Below are 25,103 nucleotides of genomic sequence, written 5' to 3' on the forward strand. Positions count from 1 at the left end.
CTTGGTATGCAGGCCTGCAGCGTGAGGACGGAGCCCACCTGCAATTGAAAAAGGGAGCTGTGACTCCCGAAACGCGTCTTGCTTTATTTATTTATTTTCTTTGATTTCTTTAGGCTGTAAAAATAAATTATTTACTAGAGATGAGCGAACTTACAGTAAATTCGATTCGTCACGAACTTCTCGGCTCGGCGGTTGCTGACTTTTCCTGCATAAATTAGTTCAGCTTTCAGGTGCTCCCGTGGGCTGGAAAAGGTGGATACAGTCCTAGGAGACTCTTTCCTAGGACTGTATCCACCTTTTCCAGCCCACCGGAGCACCGGAAAGCTGAACTAATTTATGCAGGAAAAGTCAGCAACCGCCGAGCCGAGAAGTTCGTGACGAATCGAATTTACCGTAAGTTCGCTCATCTCTATTATTTACTTTTTACCGATACCCACGACTTTGGGTTAATTCCTTGGAAGCGCCACCGCAGCATTTTTCTACATTTTCTGCATGTCTCAGGAACTGTCTGAAGCATTAGAGGTTTGCTATGGGGATTTGCTCCTACTCCGGACAGTTCCTGAGACGAGCAGAGGTGTCAGCATAGAGCACTGTTGTCAGACAGAAAAGAACAACTCAACTTCAGCAGCTGATAACTACTGGAAGGATTAAGATTTTTTTAATAGAAGTAATTTACAAATCTGTTTAACTTTCTGGAGCCAGTTGATTTGAAAAAAATAGTTTTCCTGGAATACCCCTTTAAATATCTTAAACTAGACCATAGAAAGGATTATCTGATCACAACAATTCTTGGAATTTGGAAGGGGGTCTTTACTTTTATAGCTGGATTTAGTAGTTCTTGACTGAGAGAGATTTTCTCCCGTTGATTGACACCGTATTGATGTCTGCCGTTGGGGCTTGTCCAATAAGCTGACAATTTATGGGCCCAGGATGAATGAGACACTTGCATAGACCCTTTCAAGGGCTTTTACCTGTCACCTCCTCGGCCTGTAACGAAAACAAAGGCTTTGCAGTGTTGATTGCTTTTTCACAGCCTTTTTATGAGCAATTAGCAGGACAATGTCTTCCTCTTAACCTGTCATCATCCGCAACCCAAAACAACCTCAAATTATTTCAGCATCTACGGAGAAGTACCTGGTCTCCAGGGGGATGTTGCTGTTGAGAAGCCAGTTGTCTTGACCATGGATAGCCTCCTGGGCACTGCCCGGGGGCTCTCCTGACAGTGAGTGATCCGTAGGAGCGGGGCTTGGGTTACTACGAGGGGTGAAGTTACCCCTGTTCAGGGAGTTGATGGAAGCTGCATGGTGGGGGTTTGGTGGGTGAGACAGCGGAGGGGGAGGCGTTCTCAGTCTCAAATGGTTCTGCAGGCCCAGCGGCTGATCTGGAAGACAAAAAAAGAAAAAATGAAAATATTATATTGTTTTCAAAAATATAAGACCCCTACTATAACACTTATAGGAAGGTAGTTACAGTCACATGAAACAATAGCTGTATATAGAGGAGAAATAAACATGAAAAAATAAATAAATAAAAAAAAAGAGTCCGAAAAGTGCACGTAATATATGCTTTAAAGGAAAACTCCATGTTTGTAGTAAAATAATCACAATGAAAATGTAAGAAAACATCACAAGTCATGTGAGAATGGATATATTGCTGCTCGCTATGTACAAGAATATAACTACAATAATACTGCCTCCTATATACAAGAATATATCTACTATAATACTGCTCCTGTATACAAGAATATAACTACTATAATACTACTCCTATATACAAGAATATAACTACAATAATACTGCCTCCTATATACAAGAATATAACTACTATAATACTGCTCCTATATACAAGAATATAACTACTATAATACTGCCTCCTATATACAAGAATATAACTACTATAATACTGCCCTCTATGTACAAGAATGCAACTACTATAATACTGCTCCTGTGTACAAGAATATAACTACTATAATACTACCTCCTATGTACAAGAATATAACTACTATAATACTGCTCCTATATACAAGAATATAACTACTATAATACTTCTATATACAAGAATATAACTTCTATAATACTGCTCGCTATGTACAAGAATATAACTACTAGAATACTGCCTCCTATATACAAGAATATAACTACTATAATACTGCCTCCTATATACAAGAATATAACTACTATAATACTGCTCCTATATACAAGAATATAACTACTATAATACTGCTCCTATATACAAGAATATAACTACTATAATACTGCTCCTATATACAAGAATATAACTACTATAATACTGCTCCTATATACAAGAATATAACTACTATAATACTGCTCCTATATACAAGAATATAACTACTATAATACTGCTCCTATATACAAGAATATAACTACTATAATACTGCTCCTATATACAAGAATATAACTACTATAATACTGCTCCTATATACAAGAATATAACTACTATAATACTGCTCCTATATACAAGAATATAACTACTATAATACTGCTCCTATATACAAGAATATAACTACTATAATACTGCTCCTATGTACAAGAATATAACTACTATAATATTGCTCCTATATACAAGAATATAACTACTATAATACTGCTCCTATATACAAGAATATAACTACTATAATACTGCTCCTATATACAAGAATATAACTACTATAATACTGCTCCTATATACAAGAATATAACTACTATAATACTGCTCCTATGTACAAGAATATAACTACTATAATACTGCTCCTATATACAAGAATATAACTACTATAATACTGCTCCTATATACAAGAATATATCTACTATAATACTGCCCCCTATATACAAGAATATAACTACTATAATTCTGCCTTCTATACACAGGAATTCGTTCTTCTATGTACACATATATAATCTGAACAAGTAGAATTCTATGTTAGTATATTTTTTGGGGGTTGTATCTGAACAGTTTTAATGGCTGTAATGTTGTTTTTGTTGTGATTACTGACTGGACTGAATAGATTTCTGCACCATCAGAGTTAATGCCGTTGTTCACGCGCCCCTGTGTGTGGTCCTGTCAGGGTGCGGCAGCCATGAGCACTTTATTGCATTCTAATAATTTACTTCTTCTTCAGTCATTGAAGGATAAATACAACTAATGATGATTAATCCTCGGCCCGGTTTATGTGGCGGCTCATACACAGTTTGAGGCTATGGAGCAGGTCGATGACTTCCATGTGCTGTGCAGTAAGATGTGGCCATACAGAACAGCTTTCAAAATTCAAACAATTTGTTTTCAAATCAAATGGTGCCAGAAAATTATACAGATTTGTAAATTACTTCTATTTAATCCTTCCAGTACTTATCAGCTGCTGTATCCAAGGGAGGAAGTTGTGTAGTTCTTTCCAGTCTGACCACAATGCTCTCTGCTGACTCCTCTGTCCATGTCACGTCTCTGTCAGCTGTCACGCCCCCTCCCATAGACATGCATTGAGGGGGCGGGATGTGACATCACACGGGGGCGGAGTCGTGACATCACGATACTCCGTCACCGTGGTCGGGAGGTATAAGACTTGGAGCCACCAGTGCTTCCCGCAGTGCTCACAGGTGGGTGCTGCATGCTAGATTGCGGGAGTCCCCAGCGGCAGGACCCCCGCAATCAGACATCTTATCCCCTATAGTTTGGATAGGGGATAAGATGTCTTAGGACCGGAGTACCCCTTTAAATGAGATATCTAATGGATAAAAATGTATCCCCTATCCACAGAATAAGGGATAAGTTTTAGATCACGGGGGGTCCGAACGCTGGGCCCCCCCGTGATCTCCTGTATGGAGCTCAAGGGTTGCCATACAGGAGATCGTGGGGGGGGGGGGCCCCAGCGCTTGGACCGGCGCAATCTAAAATTTATTCGCTATCCGCAGGATAAGTTTTTATCCATGAGATATCTCCCTTAATCATTTTACCAAATTAGAATCCACTATTTTGACATTGGGGAGTGATTAGGGAGGTTAATGAACCGCGTTCACTTCGTGGGAACACCCAAGAAATCAGTAGAAATCCAGAATGATACAAGACGACAGGAAAAGGAGGAAAAGAAAAATGGACGTGAAAAAAATCTGCTTACAAGATTTATCGCAAAAAAATGTCTTTCACGTGAAGGAATGAAAATAAATTTAAAAAAAAGTGCGGTGAGGTCGAATAATAAAAAAAAAAGGGGCGTTTCATTTATCGTTTGGAATTTCAGGGCACCACAGACTGAGAGCTTTATATGTTATCCGTTTCCCAACCAGTGTGACTCCAGCTGTTGCAAAACTACAACTCCTAGCATTCTGGTAGTTTTGCAACAGCTGGATGCACACTTGTTGGGAGCAACTGATCTATAGAGATCACATACTAGGGACCTCCATAACACCAGGGGGCGATGTTGTACAGAGAAAATGATTCAGAACACTTCTCAGGAAAATCGCCAGTGTTACAATTCCTCAGTGGAATTCCTTTAATCCGGATTCCGATCATCCAAAGTCTGGTAATGCTCAATATTTAAATCCTGATTTCAAAATGTTACTGTTTAGTGAGTAAAGAACAAGATTGTTATAGGCCTCATAACATTATAGCATACTGCGTGCCACCCAGCTTTTCCAGTCTCCTGAACCCCCAGCAGTGATAGGCTGCTCGTCCTCACTGCGGCAGCGCTGCCATGCCCTCTCCTCGGCCCTGCACTGATATCTTCTCGCCCAACCCGTATTCTCTCCCATCCCCAGAACTAACTATTGTCTGTACCTGCCTGCCTAGCAGTTAAATCACACTTTACCATGACGTTGGTCCGGTGGCAGGATTTTTAAAACTCCCGGGCAATCTCCGCAACATAGCGCCCCGCTGTTTTACTCTCTGGCTGCAGAGATCGTCTGTATCAGGACGTCTGTATGGGTATCTCTCCCCTGTAACTTTTTCAGGCAAGACAATAGTTAGTTCTCAGTCGAGCTAACTATTGTCTGCACCTGCTTGCTAGACAGCTAAAGGGGTACTCCGGTGGAAAACATTTTTTTTTTTTTTTTTAAATCAACTGGTGCCAGAAAGTTAAACAGATTTGTAAATTACTTCTATTAAAAAATCTTTACCCTTCCAGTACTTTTTAGCAGCTATATGCTACATTTGTTTTTGAATTGTCCACAGTGCTCTCTGCTGACACCTGATGCCCGTATCAGGAACTGTCCAGAGCAGGAGAAAATCCCCATAGCAAACCTATGCTGCTCTGGACAGTTACTGACATGGACAGAAGTATCAGCAGAGAGCACAAAATATATAAGTTTTCCACCGGAGTACCCCTTTAAATCATACCATGATGTTGGTTCTGGTGGCAAGATGTTTAAAACTCCTGGGCAATCTCTGCAGCCTGGGCTCCGTTGTTTTACTCTCGGACTGCAGAGATTGTCATTATCGGTACATCGGTTTCGGTACCTCTCCCCCTGTATGTGACCTTCTCAACCAATCATTAAGACTGAGAGATGTCACATGACACGCTACCACTTTAAACTGATACAATAAAGCTAGATGGGGCTTATCTGTTTTAAAGCGACCCTGTCCTTACAACATCGCTGTTTTGTTCCCGGCCTGAAAAGGCAGATAGCAAAAAAATAAAAAAAAAAATAAAAAACTCACCTGCAAAACTAAAAATAGCGAGAGAATTTTTTTTTTATTAGGTTCATTGTCCCTTTAAAATGAGGCTGCAGTAAATGTATGTGCAGTTAATGATTCTGCCGGTTCATTAAAATACATGTGACTATGAAGACCCCGCAGAGGATCGTCCGCACCCAAAGGGAACATAAAAGCTGTCAGCGTGCGCTCACTAAACACAATATTAATTTTTATTTCCACGGGCTGTAAACTTGATTAATGCAAAAATATATATATAACAATCCACAGCGCGCTGCAATGGCGGCACATAATGTAACGACGCAATAAACATAATAACGGTATACAGATTGTACAATGATCAGGGAGGGGGTAGATTGATGGGGCGATCCGCAGAATGACAGGCAGGACTTCGGGCCTCTTCCTAGGGACGTAATGAGGATCCCACCGCGTATCGTCATCATCATCACCATTAATAGGTCGCTAACGACTGTCACATGTAAAATATGAACCCTCATAATACCGCGCAAGACGGGGCGCTAAGGAGGCTTAAAGCATCAAAGATTGTCACGTGCTGACGTCCATTAAAATCTCATTGACATTGGGAAGCCATCGAGACGCGGCGGCAATTAGGATCTTTCCGAACGCGATACGGGGAAAAGTCAAGGATTTACAAATGTCACTTTAGTAATCCCGGTTATTACATCCAGTTATGCGGTGTTCTTCCAAGACGAATATGGTATTTCAAGAGGAGCGACCATTAGTGGAGCGGAAACTGGTATGGTGCCCGCCATCATTGGATGCCTAAACCAGGCCACGATTCGGTACGGATAACCTGACATGTTACTGGATAGATCACTGAAACAATGTAACGAATTGTGCACCGGTGTAAGGGCTCGTTCACACTAAAAAACTCTGCCGGCTGAATGTCTGCTTGCAGCAGGCTCTGCCGGGATCGTCGGGGGTGTGACGGCACAGACATGCGCTGTCTCATAGACGGTAATGAGATGGAAACAATGGGACTCTGCTGCAAGCAGTTTTGATGCAGCGGAATTCTGCCGGTGGAATGTGCGCATTGTGGACCAGCCCTTAGGGCCCAAGCACGCTGAGCGAATTAACTTGGAATTTCGGAGAAATTCAATTTTACACATTGGCAGTTCCGTAGTGGAATTTGCTCTAGGAAATTCCAAGTAGAATTTGCTCAGTGTGCTTGGATCCTAAGTGCTCCTTTACTTAAAGAAAAAACACGATTACATTTTTTTTTGACTAACTACCAATATCGCAGCATGTTGAGGGTATCTGTGTGTTTTTTTTATTACATTTTGGTATTTTTCCTGCCATAGACCGGTGTTTTACAAAAAGGGTGCCTCCAGCTGTTGAAAAACTAAAACTCCCAGCATGCAAAGGCTGTCTGGGCATGCTGAGGGGTTGACGTTTTGCAATAGCTGGAGGCACACTTTTTGGAAAACACTGCCATAGACTATTATGGGAGGGCTTTCTGGCATCTTGAGTCACATGATCAACAAATCACATCACCAAAGACAAGAAAAGTTGTGTGTTATCCGAGGCTAAGGGATAAAAGCCCAGGCTAAGGGATAAAAGCCCAGGCTAAGGGATAAAAGCCCAGGCTAAGGGATAAAAGCCCAGGCTAAGGGATAAAAGCCCAGGCTAAGGGATAAAAGCCCAGGCTAATGGATAAAAGCCCAGGCTAAGGGATAAAAGCCCAGGCTAAGGGATAAAAGCCCAGGCTAAGGGATAAAAGCCCAGGCTAAGGGATAAAAGTGCCACAATCAGTCTGAAAAAGCCAAAATATAGCATTTTGTGTAATAAATAAATAAATAAAACAATATGGCCTCCTTATTTATAAGGTAAAAACCAGCCATAAAAACATAGCATTTGGTAGAAAGCCCTTTATCTGACACCAGCCTAAGGTCGGATTCACACCATGGAATTTCTGGCGGAAATCCCGAGAGCGGTGCTAGAACTGTGCAGACCGCATTGCCATCCCAATAGGCGGCAATGCATTTCTGAGAGGATCCACCAACAGAACGTGTGCACATGAGCATTCTTTTGGTGGATCCACTAAGAAATGCATTGCCATCTACAGGGACGGCACCGAGGTCCTAGCACCGCCCTCGGGATCCCTGATGGAAATTCTATGGTGGGAACCAGGTCTAAGGCTGGTTTCAAATGCCGGTAATAAAGCTACCTTTTAGTTCCACATATAAATCCCGGATCCCCTGGTGTGTTTAGGGTCCGAGGCCTAGATATTTCACTCTGCCTGAAACCAGACATGTTCAGTGTTGCCCATAGCAACCAATCACAGCTCAGCTTTCATTTTACCACAGCTCGGTAAGATATAAAAGCTAAGCTGTGCTTGGTTGCTATGGGCAACAACAGCTTTGGTTTCAGGCAGATAAATAAATCTAGGCCCAAGTCTTTTGCCGCCATTACGGCCTTTTGACATGGCCAAGGTGTAGATTCTATAGCGGTGGTTTCCAAATTCTGGGCATGCTGGAATCTGTAGTTTCGCAACACCTGGAGGGCCAAAGCTTGGAGATTCTTATCATTCTCACTTTATAAATAACTTTTATTTTTAATTTTTATCGGAACATGTTTAGAACCTGGAGATGACCAAGCCTGACGTTAACAATGCAGATGTTCTGAACGATCCTGGCGCCATATGCGTCGCCATCTGTCATACTGTCTCCTGCAAAAAGTACAATCCCACACACCTAACACGTGGGCCTGGGTTTGACGGCACGAAAGCACCTGCTATGTAAAAAAACAAAACCTCCCTAAGTAAGTGTTTCAAAACGGGGTGCCTCCAGCTGTTGCAAAACTACAACTCCCAGCATGCCCGGACAGCCAAAGGCTGTCCGGCCATGCTGGGAATTGTAGTTTTGCAGCAACTGGGGTCGCCCTGCTTGGTAAACACTGGCCTAAACATATATTCACACAGATTTGTTGTAGATTTTCCCAATTAACTTATATTGGGAATTCTAAATCTGCAGCATTTCAGTCCTGTGTTAACATACCCTTAAAACCGTATGTGTATATATGTGGTGGCCCAGTACGGGAGATGTTACCTCGTACCCTTGCCGTCCTGTCAGGCAGTCTCCTTCAGTGTACCCAGGGCCCCTTCCACCTGTTTCCCCCCTGTACATATGTTCTGCAGTGTATTGTATTATAAAATGTGCTGTATCTTTAAGAGTTATGTCATGTGATTGTTACCCAGGAGGTATCAGTGACCAGGTGACCCCAAGAGTGACCTATGGGCTCCCTGCTAGTCTCCTCCCATATAAGCCCTGGGTGGAGCTTCTCTCTCTTCTGCTGAGGTCCAGTGTAGTCTTGTCTAGTGTGTGTGTCCAGAGTGTTGGAGACCTCAAAGTCCAGTCCTGCAGCCGCCATCAAGTCAAGTAAGATAAAGTCACAGCTTTATGAGTCAAGTCAGTCCCTGTCATCTGTCAGCGTGGTCTGCATTCAATTGTCCAGTCCTACTACAAGTCCCACCAAGCCCTTAAGGTCTCTGCATCACTGGTCACCTCCTTGGGCCCTGGCTGAATTGTATAGACTTTAGCAACTGTCTACCCTCAGTAAAACTACCGTTGTCCGTAACTTGGCATCGGAGTCTTTATTGCCCCCAAGCCTAGCCCAGGATCCAGCTGTATACCTTCAGGGGGTTATAGGCTAAACCACACCCTGGCGTCACGAATATAAGGGGTTAATGTCATCTGCCCCTAGGGTGACAACATCTGCCCTCATAACACCCTATATAGCACTACATACCACACCACTATATATATATATATATATATATATATATATATATATATATATATATATATATATATATTAGGGATCGACCGATAATCTGTTTGGCCGATGTTATCGGCCGATATTCACTATTTTGGCATTATCGGTATCGGCAATTACCTTGCCGATAATCCGATAATGCCCCGCCCCTGCACCTCCCCCATCGCACCACGACTGCCCCCCCGCACGACCCACCCCACCGCGCCGCACTGCCCCACCGCACCGCACCACGTTACACCCCTCACCGCCCCGGCCTCATTGCCTCCCCCATCCCCGGTTATATAATTACCTGTTCCCGGGGGCCGGGGTCCACGCTACTTCTGGCTCCTGCTGCGTCCTGCGTTACGCTGTGTGCAGTGATGAGTGACGCGACACGACATCACCGTCAGTGTGCACAGTGACAACTCAGGAGGACGCCACCACAGCCAGATGTAGAGTGGACCCCGGGAACAGGTCATTATAAAACCGGGGATGGGGGAGGCAATGGGGCTGGGGCGGTGCGGTGGGGGGTTGGACGGGGTGCGGTGCGGTGGGGGGGGGGGGGGGCTGGCGGTGGCGGTGATAGGACTCAGGAGGACCCCCGGACAGGCAGGACGAGAGAAGCGGGTGTCGGCGGCGGCCTATGGCACCGCAAAAGGCCGCTGCAGTTTATTGATTTTAAGAGCCCGCTTTAAATCAATGAACTGCAGCGGTGTCGCGGGGGGGGGGGGGGGGGGGGGGATAAATAGCCGATAACTTATACCGGAATATCGGTATAAGTTATCGGCCATTGGTCCTAACCTCCATCGGTATCGGCCCAAAAAAAATCGATATCGGTCGATCCCTAATATATATATATATATATATATATATATATATATATATATATATATATATATATATATATATACACATACATACACACACACACACACACACATACACGCACACACACACTTCTATGTAAATGAAAACACACAAATAGGGCGCACACATCCGTACAAACACAAAGGCTCAGTGTCACATCGCAATACGCTTCATTTACCACCTTTACTCCCATGAATCATAAACAAGATGCGCTAACTTTTTCCTGATTTGGCAAAGTGCCGAGCCAAAAGAAAAAAAGAACTAAATATTGACTTTTTGTTCAGAAAAATCAATCTTTTTTTTCATAGCCGGGCTGTCAGGTTTATTCATAGCGCCTTTTCTCCCCCATCAGCATTCTTGATTATGAGATGACAGAATGATCCTGCTGCTCCACAGACCTGGTACTGTGCTTCATATTAACCATGTAAATGCCAAAAGGGAAGAGGGGAGGCTATGCTATACTGTATGATGGACAGAGGGACTATCCAAAAAGCAAAGTGAAGATGAATGTAGGAAGAAGATGATGGAAAAGTAGTACAATTCCAATGGAAACTTTATAGGTATTCAATCGGGCCTGTATACATGAGACTCTATATAGATCAGTCCACTGTCGTGGTGTATTCACACACACATGATGGGAGATACTGTATATATAATGTGAGGGGTGGAGTCACTTATGGGAGATACTGTATATATAATGTGAGGGATGAACTCACTTATGGGATATACTGTATATATAATGTGAGGGGTGGAGTCACTTATGGGATATACTGTATATATAATGTGAGGGGTGGAGTCACTTATGGGATATACTGTATATATAATGTGAGGGGTGGAGTCACTTATGGGATATACTGTATATATAATGTGAGGAGTGGACTCACTTATGGGATATACTGTATATATAATGTGAGGGGTGGACTCACTTATGGGCGATGCTTTAATACTCAGGTGGCTATAGGCACAAAATTCCCGGTTTCTTAGGACAATCCAACACCAAAAACAAGTCCCTCTGGCAAATAAACTTTTTGAACCAATGTGAACTAAATTAACATTATTGATTGAGAACTATACAAGAACGGATAACTACGACAGAGAACATTCAGCTACATCATTCCAGTTGACTGGAAAATACTCCATCAAGCCCCAATGCAGCAACTATAATATAGCACTGACCCTAAAAATACTAACCATTCCCACAGAGCCCTCAGTGAGGGTGGAGGGGTCCAAGCCACAAAAGGGCTAACACTCTAATAGGATTGTATTTTTTCCATGGATGGAAGCTTTGATGGAGTCTCTTTAGGAATCACTAAAGGTCCAAGGTCTTAGGCCACCACCAATAACATCTTCTCTACCTCCTGCTAAGGGTCCATTCTAGACTCAAATAATGGACATTCTTGGAAGCAGTGGTGGTGGCGGAATAGAAGTTGCAGATGTTGTGGTCACACCTCGATCCCTGGTGTCTTATGGAGCCTAAATCCTTATCTGCCACATATGAAGACCTTTAAATGAGTGAGTTTTGGGGAGGTTGAGGCTTGTTAACAGTTCCACTTTTGTTGGGACAATTCTATGAACCAGAATGTAAAATGGGTGGGGTTTATGCAAAAATCACAACATTTAAGCCCCACCCACAGATCGCCTACGGATGTCCACTTTTTCGTGTGGTTTACATAAAAAGTTTTGGAAATTTGAACCCCTTAACGACGCAGGACGTAAATGTACGTCCTGGGGAGGTGTTACTTAACTCACCAGTACGTACATTTACGTCCTAAGCATAACTGCGAGCATCGGAGCTATGCCCGGATCATGCTCGGCAGGTCCCAGCTGCTGATCGCAGCCAGAGACCCGCCCGTAATGGCCGACATCCGCGATCCCGCGGATGTCCGCCATTAACCCCTCAGATGCCGTGATCCATACAGATCACGGCATCTGCAGCATCGCGGTCATTAAAATGTATGATCGGATCGCCCGCAGCGCTGCCGCGGCGATCCGATCATCCAGCACGGCAGACAGAGGTCTCCTCAATGGGCTCCGCTGCCTTCCCGGCGTCTTCTGCTCTGATCTGCCTTCCCGCAGACCAGAGCAGAAGATCACCGATAACCCTGATCAGGGCTATGTCCTATACATAGCACTGAAAAGGATTAGCAATCGAGTGATTGCTATAAATAGTCCCCTATGGGGACTATTAAAGTGTAAAAATAAAAATAAAAAAAGTTAAAGTAAAAAAAAATTTGAAAACCCCCCTCCCCCAATAAAAACGTAAATTGACAACTGGTCGTGCAAAAAAAAACAATCCCTCATACTAGTCTGTGAATGAAAATATAAAATAGCTATGATTTTTTGAAAGCGAGGAGGAAAAAATGAAAACTGAAAAATACAAAATTGTCTGCGTCCTTAAGGCCCAAATGGGCTGCGTCCTTAAGGGGTTAATCTTTGTTATTAATTTCCCCCTGTGTAGTCTATATAAATACAATCAAAATTTTATTTATTTATTAAAATTTTCCACAATTCCCAAGTCTTCTGCCGATCAGTCAATTTTTCCTAAATTTGCAATTTTCTTACAATATTCCAATCTCCTGTGCACTAAAACTATTTCAACAATTGTCATTTTTGTACAAACAAGCCAGTGACTAAAATGTACCCACATGGCAGTATTTTTAAATTTTTTTTTTTTATATTAAAAGATAAAATAATAGATTCTCATAGGTTTGCTAGATTTCTAGATTAAGAAACATTTATATAAATAAAATTCTAATTAAAAAAGAAAAAAATAAACTATTTGAATATTTGAATTGAAAGAATCATAAATAAATAAATACATCTTTATATAACTGAAGTACTTGTGTCAGATGTATTTCTGAAATGTACTACATAAAAAAATATTTGTATTAATAAAACATTTTTAAATTCTTACTAAAATATTACTAAAATAGTTTTTAATGCAAATATTTGACATATATATATATATATATATATATATATATATATATTTTTTTTTTTTTATTTAAAAAAAATGTTTTCTCTACTTTATATATACGGTATATATATATATATATATATATATATATATATATATATATATATATATATATATATATATATATATATATATATATATATATATCTGTATATATACACACATACAATAAAAAATATATATAAAATAGAATTTTGGCTTAAAAAAAATCAAAGGTCAATTCCTCACCGAAAACATCCAGAGACTTCAATGAGGGAAGTAAAAGAACGTCTTTTCTTCTGGTGCTAATGAAGGGCCCCTGTACCTTGTGTAAGTCGGCGGGGGCCCCCTCTGAATAGACAGAAGCTGTGACTGTTGGTCCATTGCTAATCATTAAAGATCCTTGATAAGGAGGAGAGAGGGGAGGTCACCGAGCTTTTGTTCCAGGTCAGGGGAGCACAGTGAGGCTTCTCTGCCTTCATTGTTAACAGGGACTAATCGCTGCTCTACTAGTCACTTTTATTTCTTATAAAAGTCACATACCACAGGAACAGGGCCCCCTCCCTCCCTCCCATCTAGTAAAGAAAAAGCTCAGAGAAATGATCAGAAAAAAAAAGTTAAAAAAAAATCTATTCCTGAGCAGATTTTCTCTTACGTTTTTAAAGCTCTGATAATTGTCGACAAGGTTGGTAAATTAGAATTAAAATATTTAAATAAATAATTCCCCGGTTGGATACTGGTTCTCGTTAAAGAGATATGGAGTCCTACAGCTAATGCTCCATCGGAAAAAAAGTATGCAAATTAGTTCTTCTCCAGATGAGAAAAACTCTCTCTCTAGTGCCACCTACAGGTATCTGCCCTGTAAGTCAACGTCCATCCCAAAAATTTGCTTTGAAATTGGATTGGCTAAAACTCTTAATTCAAAAAGGAAGGGATGACGATCTATAGACAAGTGTTTTAGGGGTCTTTCCCTTCAGCAGTATAGGTTGGTTGAGAAGCCTTTGGTGTAGCTTAGTGGGCGACTGAAGAGACCCAAAAGCTGCATCAAAGGCTTCTCAACTAACCAGCAAGTACCCTACTTTATAATGACGAGGGGCATGGACCTCTACAGCTGTCTACAGATGGGAGTCACTTTCTTCTAAAGGACACTCTGCTTTGTGTTAAAGGGGTACTCCACTGGAAAACTTTTTTTTTTAACCCCTTAAGGACCAAGCCCATTTTCACCTTAAGGACCAGGCCAATTTTATTTTTGAGTTTTCGTTTTTCCCTCCTCGCCTTCTAAAATCCATAACTCCTTTATATTTCCATCTACAGACCCATATAAGGGCTTGTTTTTCGCGTGACCAATTGTACTCTGTAATGAATTGTAATGAAACCTCTCATTTTACCATAAAATGTACGGCGAACCCCAAAAAAAATTTTTAGGGAGGAAATTTAAATGAAAACCACAATTTTGCACATTTTGGAGGGTAGGTATGAGGGCTAATTTTTTGCGCCATCAACTGTACTTTTTATCGATACCACATTTGCATATATAAAATTTTTAGATCATTTTTTAATTTTTTTTAAATAAAATGTGACAAAAAAGCTGCATTTTTGGACTTTTTAATTTTTTTACATTTACAGCATTCACCATACGGGATAATTAACATTATATTTTGATAGTACGGACATTTACGCATGCGGCGATACCAAATATGTTTATTAAAAAATGTACACTTTTTGGGGGTAAAATGGGAAAAACGGACAATTTTCATTTTTATTGGGGGAGGGTATTTTTCACCTTTTTTTTACTTTTTATTTTTACATTTTTCAACTTTTATTGTACACCTTTTTGGTGCGTTCCCACCTGACGTATTTTGCTGCGTATTTGCCACTGCGTATTTTCTTACCCATTGACTTCAATGGGAAAATAAAATACGCAGCAAATACGCCAGGTGGGAACGCACCCTTTATGTTCCCATAGAGGACCATCTATAGCAATCCTTTGATTGCTAATACTGTTCAGTGCTATGCATAGGACACAGCACTGATCAGTATTATCGGTGATCTTCTGCTCTGGTCTGCTCGATCTCAGACCAGATCAGAAGACCCTGGGAGACAGCCAGAGCTAGGTGAGGGGACCTCCGGCCGCCATGCTGGATGATCCGATCATCCATTCAAAGTACCGCACTGCCGCAGATGCCGTGATCTGTATTGATCATGGCATCTGAGGGGTTAATGGCAGACATCCGCGCGATCGCGGATGTCGGCCATTACGGGCGGGTCCCTGGCTGCTGCTAGCAGCCGGAACCTGCCGTGTATGACGCAAGCACCGTTCCGATGCTCGCGGTCATACACAGGATGTAAATGTACGTCCTGGTGCGAGAAGTCCCACCAAACCAGGACGTACATTTACGGGGTGCCAGAAAGTTAAAACAGATTTGTAAATTACTTCTATTTAAAAATCGTAATCCTTCCAGTACTTATCAGCTGATGTATACTACAAAGGAAGTTCTTTTCTTTTTAAATTTCCTTTCTGCCTGACTACATTGCTCTCTGCTGACACCTCTGTCCATGTCAGGAACTGTCCAGAGTAGGAGCAACTCCTCATAGCAAACCTCTCCTGTTCCAGACAGTTCCTGACATGGACAGAGGTGTCAGCAGAGAGCACTTGTAGACAGGCAGAAAGGAAATTCGAAAAGAAAAGAACTTTCTCTGTAGTATACAGCGGCTGATAAGTACTGGAAAGATTGGGATTTTTTAATGGAAGTAATTTACAAAACTTTAACTTTCTGGCACCAGTTTCCCATAGAGATATGTATTCAACATACAATGGTTCCGAGGCCCCAGAACCAATTACCATTTTTACATAGACATATGTACTCGACATATGATGGTTTCAACATATGATGGTTCTCCTGGAACCAATTAATATCATATGTTGAGGGACCACTGTACTTTATTCCCATGAAGCATTGCCTGTAAGACTCCATACCTTCAGCTGTATCTATTCAATGAGAACCAGTACCCTGCATCTGTTCTGCTCTGTACCAATAAGAAACAGGAACCCCGAAACAACTGTCTACAAACAATAGGGATAGCCACCACACAGGAAGCTCACTCCGGGACTACTAACTTAAAGGGGTTATCCAGGAAAAAACTTTTTTTTATATACCATATTTTTCGCCGTATAAGACGCACTTTTTCTTCCCCAAAACTGGGGGGGAAAAGTTGTGCGTCTTATACGGCGATTACACACCTATCGCGGCGGTCCCTGCGGCCATCAACGGCCGGGACCCGCGGCTAATACAGGACATCACCGATCGCGGTGATGCCCTGTATTAACCCTTCAGACGCGGCGATCAAAGCTGACCACCGCGTCTGAAGGGAAAGTGACACTAACCCGGCTGTTCAATCGGGCTGTTCGGGACCACCGCGATTTCACTGCGGCTGTCCCGAACAGCCCGACTGAATAGCCGGGTTAGTGCTTACAGGACAGCGGGAGGGACCTTACCTGCCTCCTCGGTGTCTTCTCCGTTCAGGGACCCCCTGTATGGCCGGCGCTCTCCTTCCTCGTCATCACGTCGTCGCGTATGTGCGTAGGCGTGCGTAACGACGTGATGGCGGCGACGGAGAGCGAGGATATCCGGCCGGCAGCAGAGACGTTCCAGAGCGACGGCGACAGCGATGGAGCGACATCCAGGGCAGCGGTGACGGGTCCGGAGCGGCGGGGACACGTGAGTATTACCTCCTATGCAGTGGTCTTCAATCTGCGGACCTCCAGATGTTGCAAAACTACAACTCCCAGCATGCCCGGACAGCCAACGGCTGTCCGGGCATGCTGGGAGTTGTAGTTTTGCAACATCTGGAGGTCCGCAGATTGAAGACCACTATTGGGTTCAAAGTCTTTAATTTTTTTTAGATTTTGCACCTATAAATTGGGTGCGTCTTATACGCCGGTGCGTCCTATAGGACGAAAAATACGGTATATATATCAACTGGCTCCAGAAGGTTAAACAGATTTGTAAATTACTTCTATTAAAAAAATCTTAATCCTTTCAGTACTTATGAGCTTCTGAAGTTAAGGTTGTTCTTTTCTGTCTAAGTGCTCTCTGATGACACCTGTCTCGGGAACCGCCCAGTTTAGAAGAGGTTTGCTATGGGGATTTGCTTCCAAACTGGGCGTTTCCCGAGACACGTGTCATCAGAGAGCACTTAGACAGAAAAGAACAACCTTAACTTCAGAAGCTCATAAATACGGAAAGGATTAAGATTTTTTAATAGAAGTAATTTACAAATCTGTTTAACTTTCTGGAGCCAGTTGATATATATATATATATATATATATATATATATATATATATATATATATATATATATATAAAAAAGTTTTTTCCTGGATAACCCCTTTAATTTTTTTGGGACGTGAGGAAGGCGCAAGTGTAGCGCCGAAATGCATTGTCCTTTGCTATCTGCATAAAGAAAGTCCTGTATATATGTTGGTATATCGAAGTCTTTTGTGGAACTGCAAAACAGTAGCGTTCGAACAATAGACCCTCCTTTTGCTGCCCAACCTTTACCCACCTTCCTACTCCGCAACCCCCAAGGGCCGCGGAAAGAGAGTTGTTAGAGATGCAGACTGTGCAACATCTACCGTAAGCCCACTAATCCACATTTCAGTTGTGCCCCCACGTTGCACAATTGTATAAAGGTAAAACACCATAGGTGTGGTGGTGGGATTCTCCCTTTCTATCAACCATCTATCGTGAAGATGTTACACCAGGAAGCACCCCGCTTTTATTTCTCCTTTTCTTTACTATTTAATGTCTACAAACAAGTCCGCTTCTATTTGAGGAGATTCTTAACTGCTTAAAAGTTCCTAGTCATGTTTCAAAACTGTTTGAAAGGGTACTTCACTGCTAGACATCTTATAAGATGTCTGATCGGGGGGGGGGGGTCCCGCTGCTGCCCCCCCCCCCCATCTCCCGCAGCACCCGGCGTTCTGAACAAATGCCGCAGCAGTGGTCGTGGCGTTACGGCTACGCCCCCTCGTGTTGCCATGCCACGCCCCCTCAATTCATGTCTATGGGAGGGGGCGTGTCTGACAACACGCCCCCTCCCATAGACATGAATTGAAGGGGTGTGGCATGACACAAGGGTGTGTAGCCGTAACATCACGACCACTGCCGCGGCATTTGTTTAGACATGAATAGAGGGGCGTGGTGTCACTCACAGGGGGCGTGGCCGTGACATCACGACCACTGCCTCAGGAACCCGGCATTCACAAAATAAAATGTTCAGAACACTGGAGCACCGGAGTACCCCTTTAAGGGGTCAGACATTGACTTATAAAAAAGTTTTTATAGGTGGCGCTACAGAAACCACTTTGGGGGAGAGTCACTATGCATACTTATTGCCAAGGATCCCTGCTTTCCTTAGAACCCTTATTTGCTAGAGATGAGCGAACTTACAGTAAATTAGATTCGTCACGAACTTCTCGGCTCGGCAGTTGATGAATTATCCTGCATAAATTAGTTCTGCTTTCAGGTGCTCCCGTGGGCTGGAAAAGGTGGATACAGTCCTAGGAAAGAGTCTCCTAGGACTGTATCCACCTTTTCCAGCCCACGGGAGCACCTGAAAGCTGAACTAATTTATGCAGGATAAGTCATCAACTGCCGAGCCGAGAAGTTCGTGACGAATCGAATTTACTGTAAGTTCGCTCATCTCTATTATTTGCTCAATAATCAGCCCACGTAAAAGGAACTTTAGTTTTAGAAGAACCACAGGAAGTCTGGGTACTGTAGCCATAATATGGATACCAAAATGTAAAAAATTATAATTTTATATTGAGTGCATTTATAAAAAAGCTTAGGGAATACATACAATGCCTATAATTATGACCTAGTAAAAACGTAAAAATCATTCATTTATCAGGAGCCACACAAAAAATTTTCATTGCACTCAATCAGTCCCTTCTACCCAATGGGCTCAAAAATGTGAATGGTTTCCAATATCAGATAATCCAGCACCCCTTGGGTTGCGCATATTTGGTCTTAAAGGAGTAGTCCAGTGGTGACCCAGTGGTGAACAACTTATCCCCTATCCTAAGGATAGGGGATAAGTTTGAGATCGCGGGGGGGTCCGGCCGCTGGGGCCCCCTGCGATCTCCTGTACGGAGCCCCGACAGCCCGCGGGATGGGGGCGTGTCGACCTCCGCACGAAGCGGCGGCCGACACGCCCCCTCAATACAACTCTATGGCAGAGCTGAAGCGCTGCCTTCGGCAATCTCCGGCTCTGCCATAGAGATTTATTGAGGGGGCGTGTCGGCCGCCGCTTCGTGCGGAGGTCGACACCCGATATCTGGCCGGAGAGCCTGGCCCCCGTACAGAGAGATCGCAGGGGGCCCCAGCGGTCGGACCCCCCGCGATTTCAAACTTATCCCCTATCCTTAGGATAGGGGATACGTTTTTCACCACTGGACTACCCCTTTAAAGTCCTGTAAATTTAAAAAGGTATGGATAATGTCATTATTTGGGTAAAAAATCAGGCTGAACGCCTCCATAAACCTAGCCTAACATCTACAGCATAGCACACATCTTTATCCAGAAGCCATAGATTAAACATGACAGAAGAAAGAGTCAATGCCATGTTATTCCCCTAAAGCCATTTTCCCCTCTTCATCTCCAATGCTGTATGGATGAGAAGAAAAAAAAAATCCCAGCATTCCCCGAGTTACGGGATTGTATTTACGTTCGTCATGTTGAAAGGCAGCAGATTCTCTCGGTTTATTTTGCAGTCATTCTTTTCTTTCCTTTATTTCCAGGTTGTATCTTCAGAGATTATCGCATTGTTCGAAAAACCGTAATGAAAACTTGCACAAAAGAACGGTTTTAATTACATTTTCGATCTGCTTTTCAAAGCTACAGTGACAGATGACATCTCTCAAATTGCATTAGAAAAGCGCTAAATGGCGTTCTCATTTGCATACCGCTAGTGGCACAAGGCTAAGTATGAAGCTGGGGGAGGGGAGGAGTAGGGGTTAAGAGGAAATGAAATGGTAAATAAATAAAAAAAATATCCAGTTAGTAAAACATATCTATACCAAATGCAAAACCGTCTGTCACAGACCATGTCTGTGCTGAGACTTCCTGCTGGAAGAGGGGAAGAGAGTTCTTCTCTACTCAATCTGAAGAGAGCCATTTTCTCAATTGTCAGCCATAGACATGTTAGTAGCTCTGTCCTCAGACTTGGAGAATAGAAGAACATTCTTCCCCTCTCCCAGCAGGAAGTCTCAGCACAACTGTCAGCTACAGATATGTTAGTAGCTGTTTATTCAAATAAGTAGTAAGGAAGAACTCTCTGCTCCTCTCCCAGCAGGAAGTCTCACCACATTCTCAACTGTTTGCCATAGATTTGCTAGTATCTCTCTAGTGAGTCATTTTAGGAGTAGGGAAGAACTCTCTTCCCATCTACCAGCAGGAAGTCTTAGCACACCTGTTTGTCATAAATGTTAGTAGCTTTTCAAGCGAAGAGTGGGGAGGAACTCTCTTCTCTCCCAGCAGAAAGACACAGCACATCATCAACTGTTACATAAATACATTCTTAGCTCTCAATTTTAACTAAGAATAGGGAAGCACTCTCTTCCCCTCACAAAGCAGGAAGTCTCATCACATTCTCAACTGTCGGCCATAGACACATTAGTAGTTCTCTATTATGACTAGGAGTAGGGAAGAACTCTTTTCCCATCTCCAAGCAGGAAGTCTTAGGACACCTGTCTGCCATAGATATAAGTATCTGTCTATTGTAACTACGGGTAGGGAAAACTCTCTTCTCTTCCAGCAGGAAGTACATCGACTGTCAAACATAACCATGTTAGTAGTTCTTTTTAGCCTATGAGCAGGGAAGAACCAGCAGGAAGTCTCACCATGTTCTCACCTATCAGCCATAGACACGTTAGTAGCTCTCTATTAGGATTAGGAGTAAGAAACAACTCTCTTCCCCTCTGCCAGCAGGAAGTCTTACCACATTCTTAACAGTCCGCCATAGACTCTTTAGTAGCTCTCTATTAAGATTAGGAGTAAGAAAGAACGCTCTTCCTCTCTGCCAGCAGGAAGTCTTACCACATTCTTAACAGTCCGCCATAGACTCTTTAGTAGCTCTCTATTTAGACTAGGAGTAGGGAACAACTCTCTTCCCCTCTCTCAGCAGAAAATCTCAGCACAGGCTGTTGCATGTATACAGAAGGCGTGTTGATATTCTGTAAATAAGAAGAAGTCCTCAATGCTCTTAAATGCTCCATACATAAAATGATCTATACAAGGTCTATAAAACACTAATATCCAATTAATATAAAGCTCTATCATAGGCATTAGGTGCCAAGTGGACATATAGCACTTGCAAAGGGTGACTCTACCTGTATAATAGGGCTGCACCAGACCAGTCACCGCTATACAGCTGTCTCGTGGTCCTTCTTCACTGTACGTCCTTTAAATAAACGATGCGCGCATTGTAAAGTAGGAGAGAGTGATGACGGAAACCATGCCCTACATATTTATCAGGCATGTTGAAGAGCCGCGCTGAAAGAGCGCTGCTTGTGATTTGTAGACACCGTGAATACGCCATGTATTATTGATGAACATGAGTGGGTGATGTTACATCAAGGAGAAAACCGCGATTACACGAAGCAGAAACACTTATATGTCTTCTTACAGAATCTATTTGTGGCACTGGAGTACGCCAAGCCCCTGAAATCCACTTGAAAATCCCTGAAAGGGTTAACCACGTGCGGCTTCTCCCTAATACCAGAGAAATCAAAACACGCCATAATTCTATTATAATAATATACTTACAGATAATCACACGGTGAACACCACGGCTGCTATTATCCACAAGTAGGGAATCGGCTCACGCACCGGGATCTATACTCAATGGATGGCCCACACGTCCGTATACACACAACCAAAGTCAGAAGGAGAATATTCCCACATGGCGGACAAGTCCAATGATACTGTGTGCTAGAGAAGTAGTACTGTGCCCAAAGACACAATATAAAAACAATATAAAATAGACATTGATTAAACTAGTTCAAAGCTACGTATTACTGAGCGGACACAGAGAGGAGTAACAGGCGCCGTTGGGTGAACTTTGACCATAGGAGGCAGCATTATAGTAATTACAGTGAAACCTACAGAGAAGACCACCAGTTTGAGAAGACCCTCTCTTCCTAGACCACTTTTTCTGCAACTTATTTTCCTCCCATTATAAGTCTATGGAAGCCGCCACTCTATAAGCAGACCACCTACTTATCCTACCAAAAGACCATTTGAGCAAAGTGTTAAATACGAACCCCTTTGAAAAGACTACAGATTTGATTCATATGCACTCAGAATGGTCCACAAGTAGATTTGCTGTATCACTAAACTGGAGCAAGAAGAAGGAGACCGATAAGCGACATGGGAAAACCATCCTGGGAACGAGTGGAAAAACAATGGTGGGGTCTAGGAATGAGATGGAGAATGTGCTGGGTACTCGAAACGTAATGGAAAGCCGGTATTATAATACCTATATATTCTAGAACAAAGAGTGCAGAATTAAAGTAGTTATGAGCAGTATTATAGTAGTTATATTCTTGTATATAGGAGCGGTATTATAGTAGTTATATTCTTGTATATAGGAGCAGTTTTATAGTAGTTATATTCTTGTATATAGGAGGCAGTATTATAGTAGTTATATTCTTGTATATAGGAGAAGTACTATAGTAGTTATATTCTTGTATATAGGAGGCAGTATTATAGTAGTTATATTCTTGTATATAGGAGCAGTATTATAGTAGTTATATTCTTGTATATAGGAGCAGTATTATAGTAGTTATATTCTTGTATATAGGAGCAGTATTATAGTAGTTATATTCTTGTATATAGGAGCAGTATTATAGTAGTTATATTCTTGTATATAAGAGGCAGTATTGTAGTAGTTATATTCTTGTACATAGGGGGCAGTATTATAGTAGTTCTATTCTTGTATATAGGAGCAGTATTATAGTAGTTATATTCTTGTATATAGGAGCAGTATTATAGTAGTTATATTCTTGTATATAGGAGCAGAATTAATTATAGTAGTTATATTCTTGTATATAGGAGGCAGTATTATAGTAGTTATATTCTTGTATATAAGAGGCAGTATTGTAGTAGTTATATTCTTGTACATAGGGGGCAGTATTATAGTAGTTCTATTCTTGTATATAGGAGCAGTATTATAGTAGTTATATTCTTGTATATAGGAGCAGTATTATAGTAGTTATATTCTTGTATATAGGAGCAGAATTAATTATAGTAGTTATATTCTTGTATATAGGAGGCAGTATTATAGTAGTTATATTCTTGTATATAGGAGCAGTATTATAGTAGTTATATTCTTGTACATAGGGGGCAGTATTATAGTAGTTATATTCTTGTATATAGGAGCAGTATTATAGTAGTTATATTCTTGTATATAGGAAACAGTATTATAGTAGTTATATTCTTGTATATAGAAGACAGTATTATAGTAGTTATATTCTTGTATATAGGAGGCAGTATTATAGCAGTTATATTCTTGTATATAGGAGCAGTATTATAGTAATTATATTCTTGTATATAGGAGCAGTATTATAGTAGTTATATTCTTGTACATAGGAGGCAGTATTATAGTAGTTATATTCTTGTACATAGGAGCAGTATTATAGTAGTTATATTCTTGTATATAGGAGCAGTATTATAGTAGTTATAATCTTGTATATAGGAGCAGTATTATAGTAGTTATAATCTTGTATATAGGAGGCAGTATTATAGTAATTATATTCTTGTATATAGGAGCAGTATTATAGTAGTTATAATCTTATATATAGGAGCAGTATTATAGTAGTTATATTCTTGTACATAGGAGCAGTATTATAGTAGTTATATTCTTGTATATAGGAGCAGTATTATAGTAGTTATATTCTTGCTCACATTAAGTAGCAGTATAGTTGTTATGTACTTCTCTATAGGGGCAGCTATATAAGAGAATATAACAAATTATTACCATTACTGCTCTCATACTGCATAACTACTGGAGCTGTGGATGGATGCTCTTCTAGTTAGGCAGGTTTGACATACAGAATTCCGGAAAAGTCAGGTGATGGTCCCCGAGGAGACTTTAATGACAGCTATATTCGTTATCATCCATTTTTCCTAGTGGCGAGTATGATTTAGAGTAATTTTAGTCGATTTTTTTTATTTTTTATGTAAAATGCCGATTATGCTTGAGGAGAGGATGATGATGCAGTGGATGAATGGCGCTGTCCACACGAGGCGGGGGATGCTGCTCCTCACCTCTGTCCCTCTGTTTGCAGTAAATATGCAGATCCTTTGCCGGTTTAATTAACAAGGTATTAGCCCCTCGGCTCTCAGAGGATTAAGTATCCGTAAACACGGCTGAGCTGCTGTCACCGAACAGATTGGGAAACACAATCCCATTGTAGATAGAACCTGTTCACAATACACAGATTTCCATGGTATATTTACCCTTCTCTGGACACCGACAGGCTTATATGACCTAATAGAGATAGGTTCTAAAGTCCGACAAACTCAATGGACCAAAATGGCAGGCACTTTGTGCTCTTTTGTCAGTGGCTCATGGCAGGTATAGGCAAGAATACCTAATGGCATGGCTATAGGGGGTATAGAGGTCACAGCTGCACTGGCCTTGGGCAACCAAGAGATACCTATGCCACATAAAAGAATGAAAGGGGGAAGAGTGCTAAAAGCTACACCCCTGAATTTAATCCTAAAATGGTTGTCTCACCATAGACCTTGGAGGAATAGCTCACTAAAGTGAAGTGTCAGGAGATAGCTGTGCTACACTTAGC

At 41.8% G+C, this 25,103-nt stretch overlaps 1 protein-coding gene across 14 annotated transcripts in view; it reads right to left on the reverse strand.

The window, feature by feature from the left end:
* Positions 1–25,103, reverse strand: part of TENM4 (teneurin transmembrane protein 4) — a 1,400,276-nt gene that overhangs the window by 196,014 nt on the left and 1,179,159 nt on the right. For all 14 annotated transcript variants that reach the window (XM_056561274.1, XM_056561279.1, XM_056561286.1 and 11 more), the window contains one exon: positions 1,135–1,381. In XM_056561274.1, the coding sequence (XP_056417249.1) occupies positions 1,135–1,381 (247 nt within the window). The remainder of the gene's footprint in view (positions 1–1,134; positions 1,382–25,103) is intronic.

Source organism: Hyla sarda, chromosome 2 (assembly GCF_029499605.1).
Source record: "Hyla sarda isolate aHylSar1 chromosome 2, aHylSar1.hap1, whole genome shotgun sequence".
In the NCBI taxonomy this organism is placed as follows: Eukaryota; Metazoa; Chordata; class Amphibia; order Anura; family Hylidae; genus Hyla; species Hyla sarda.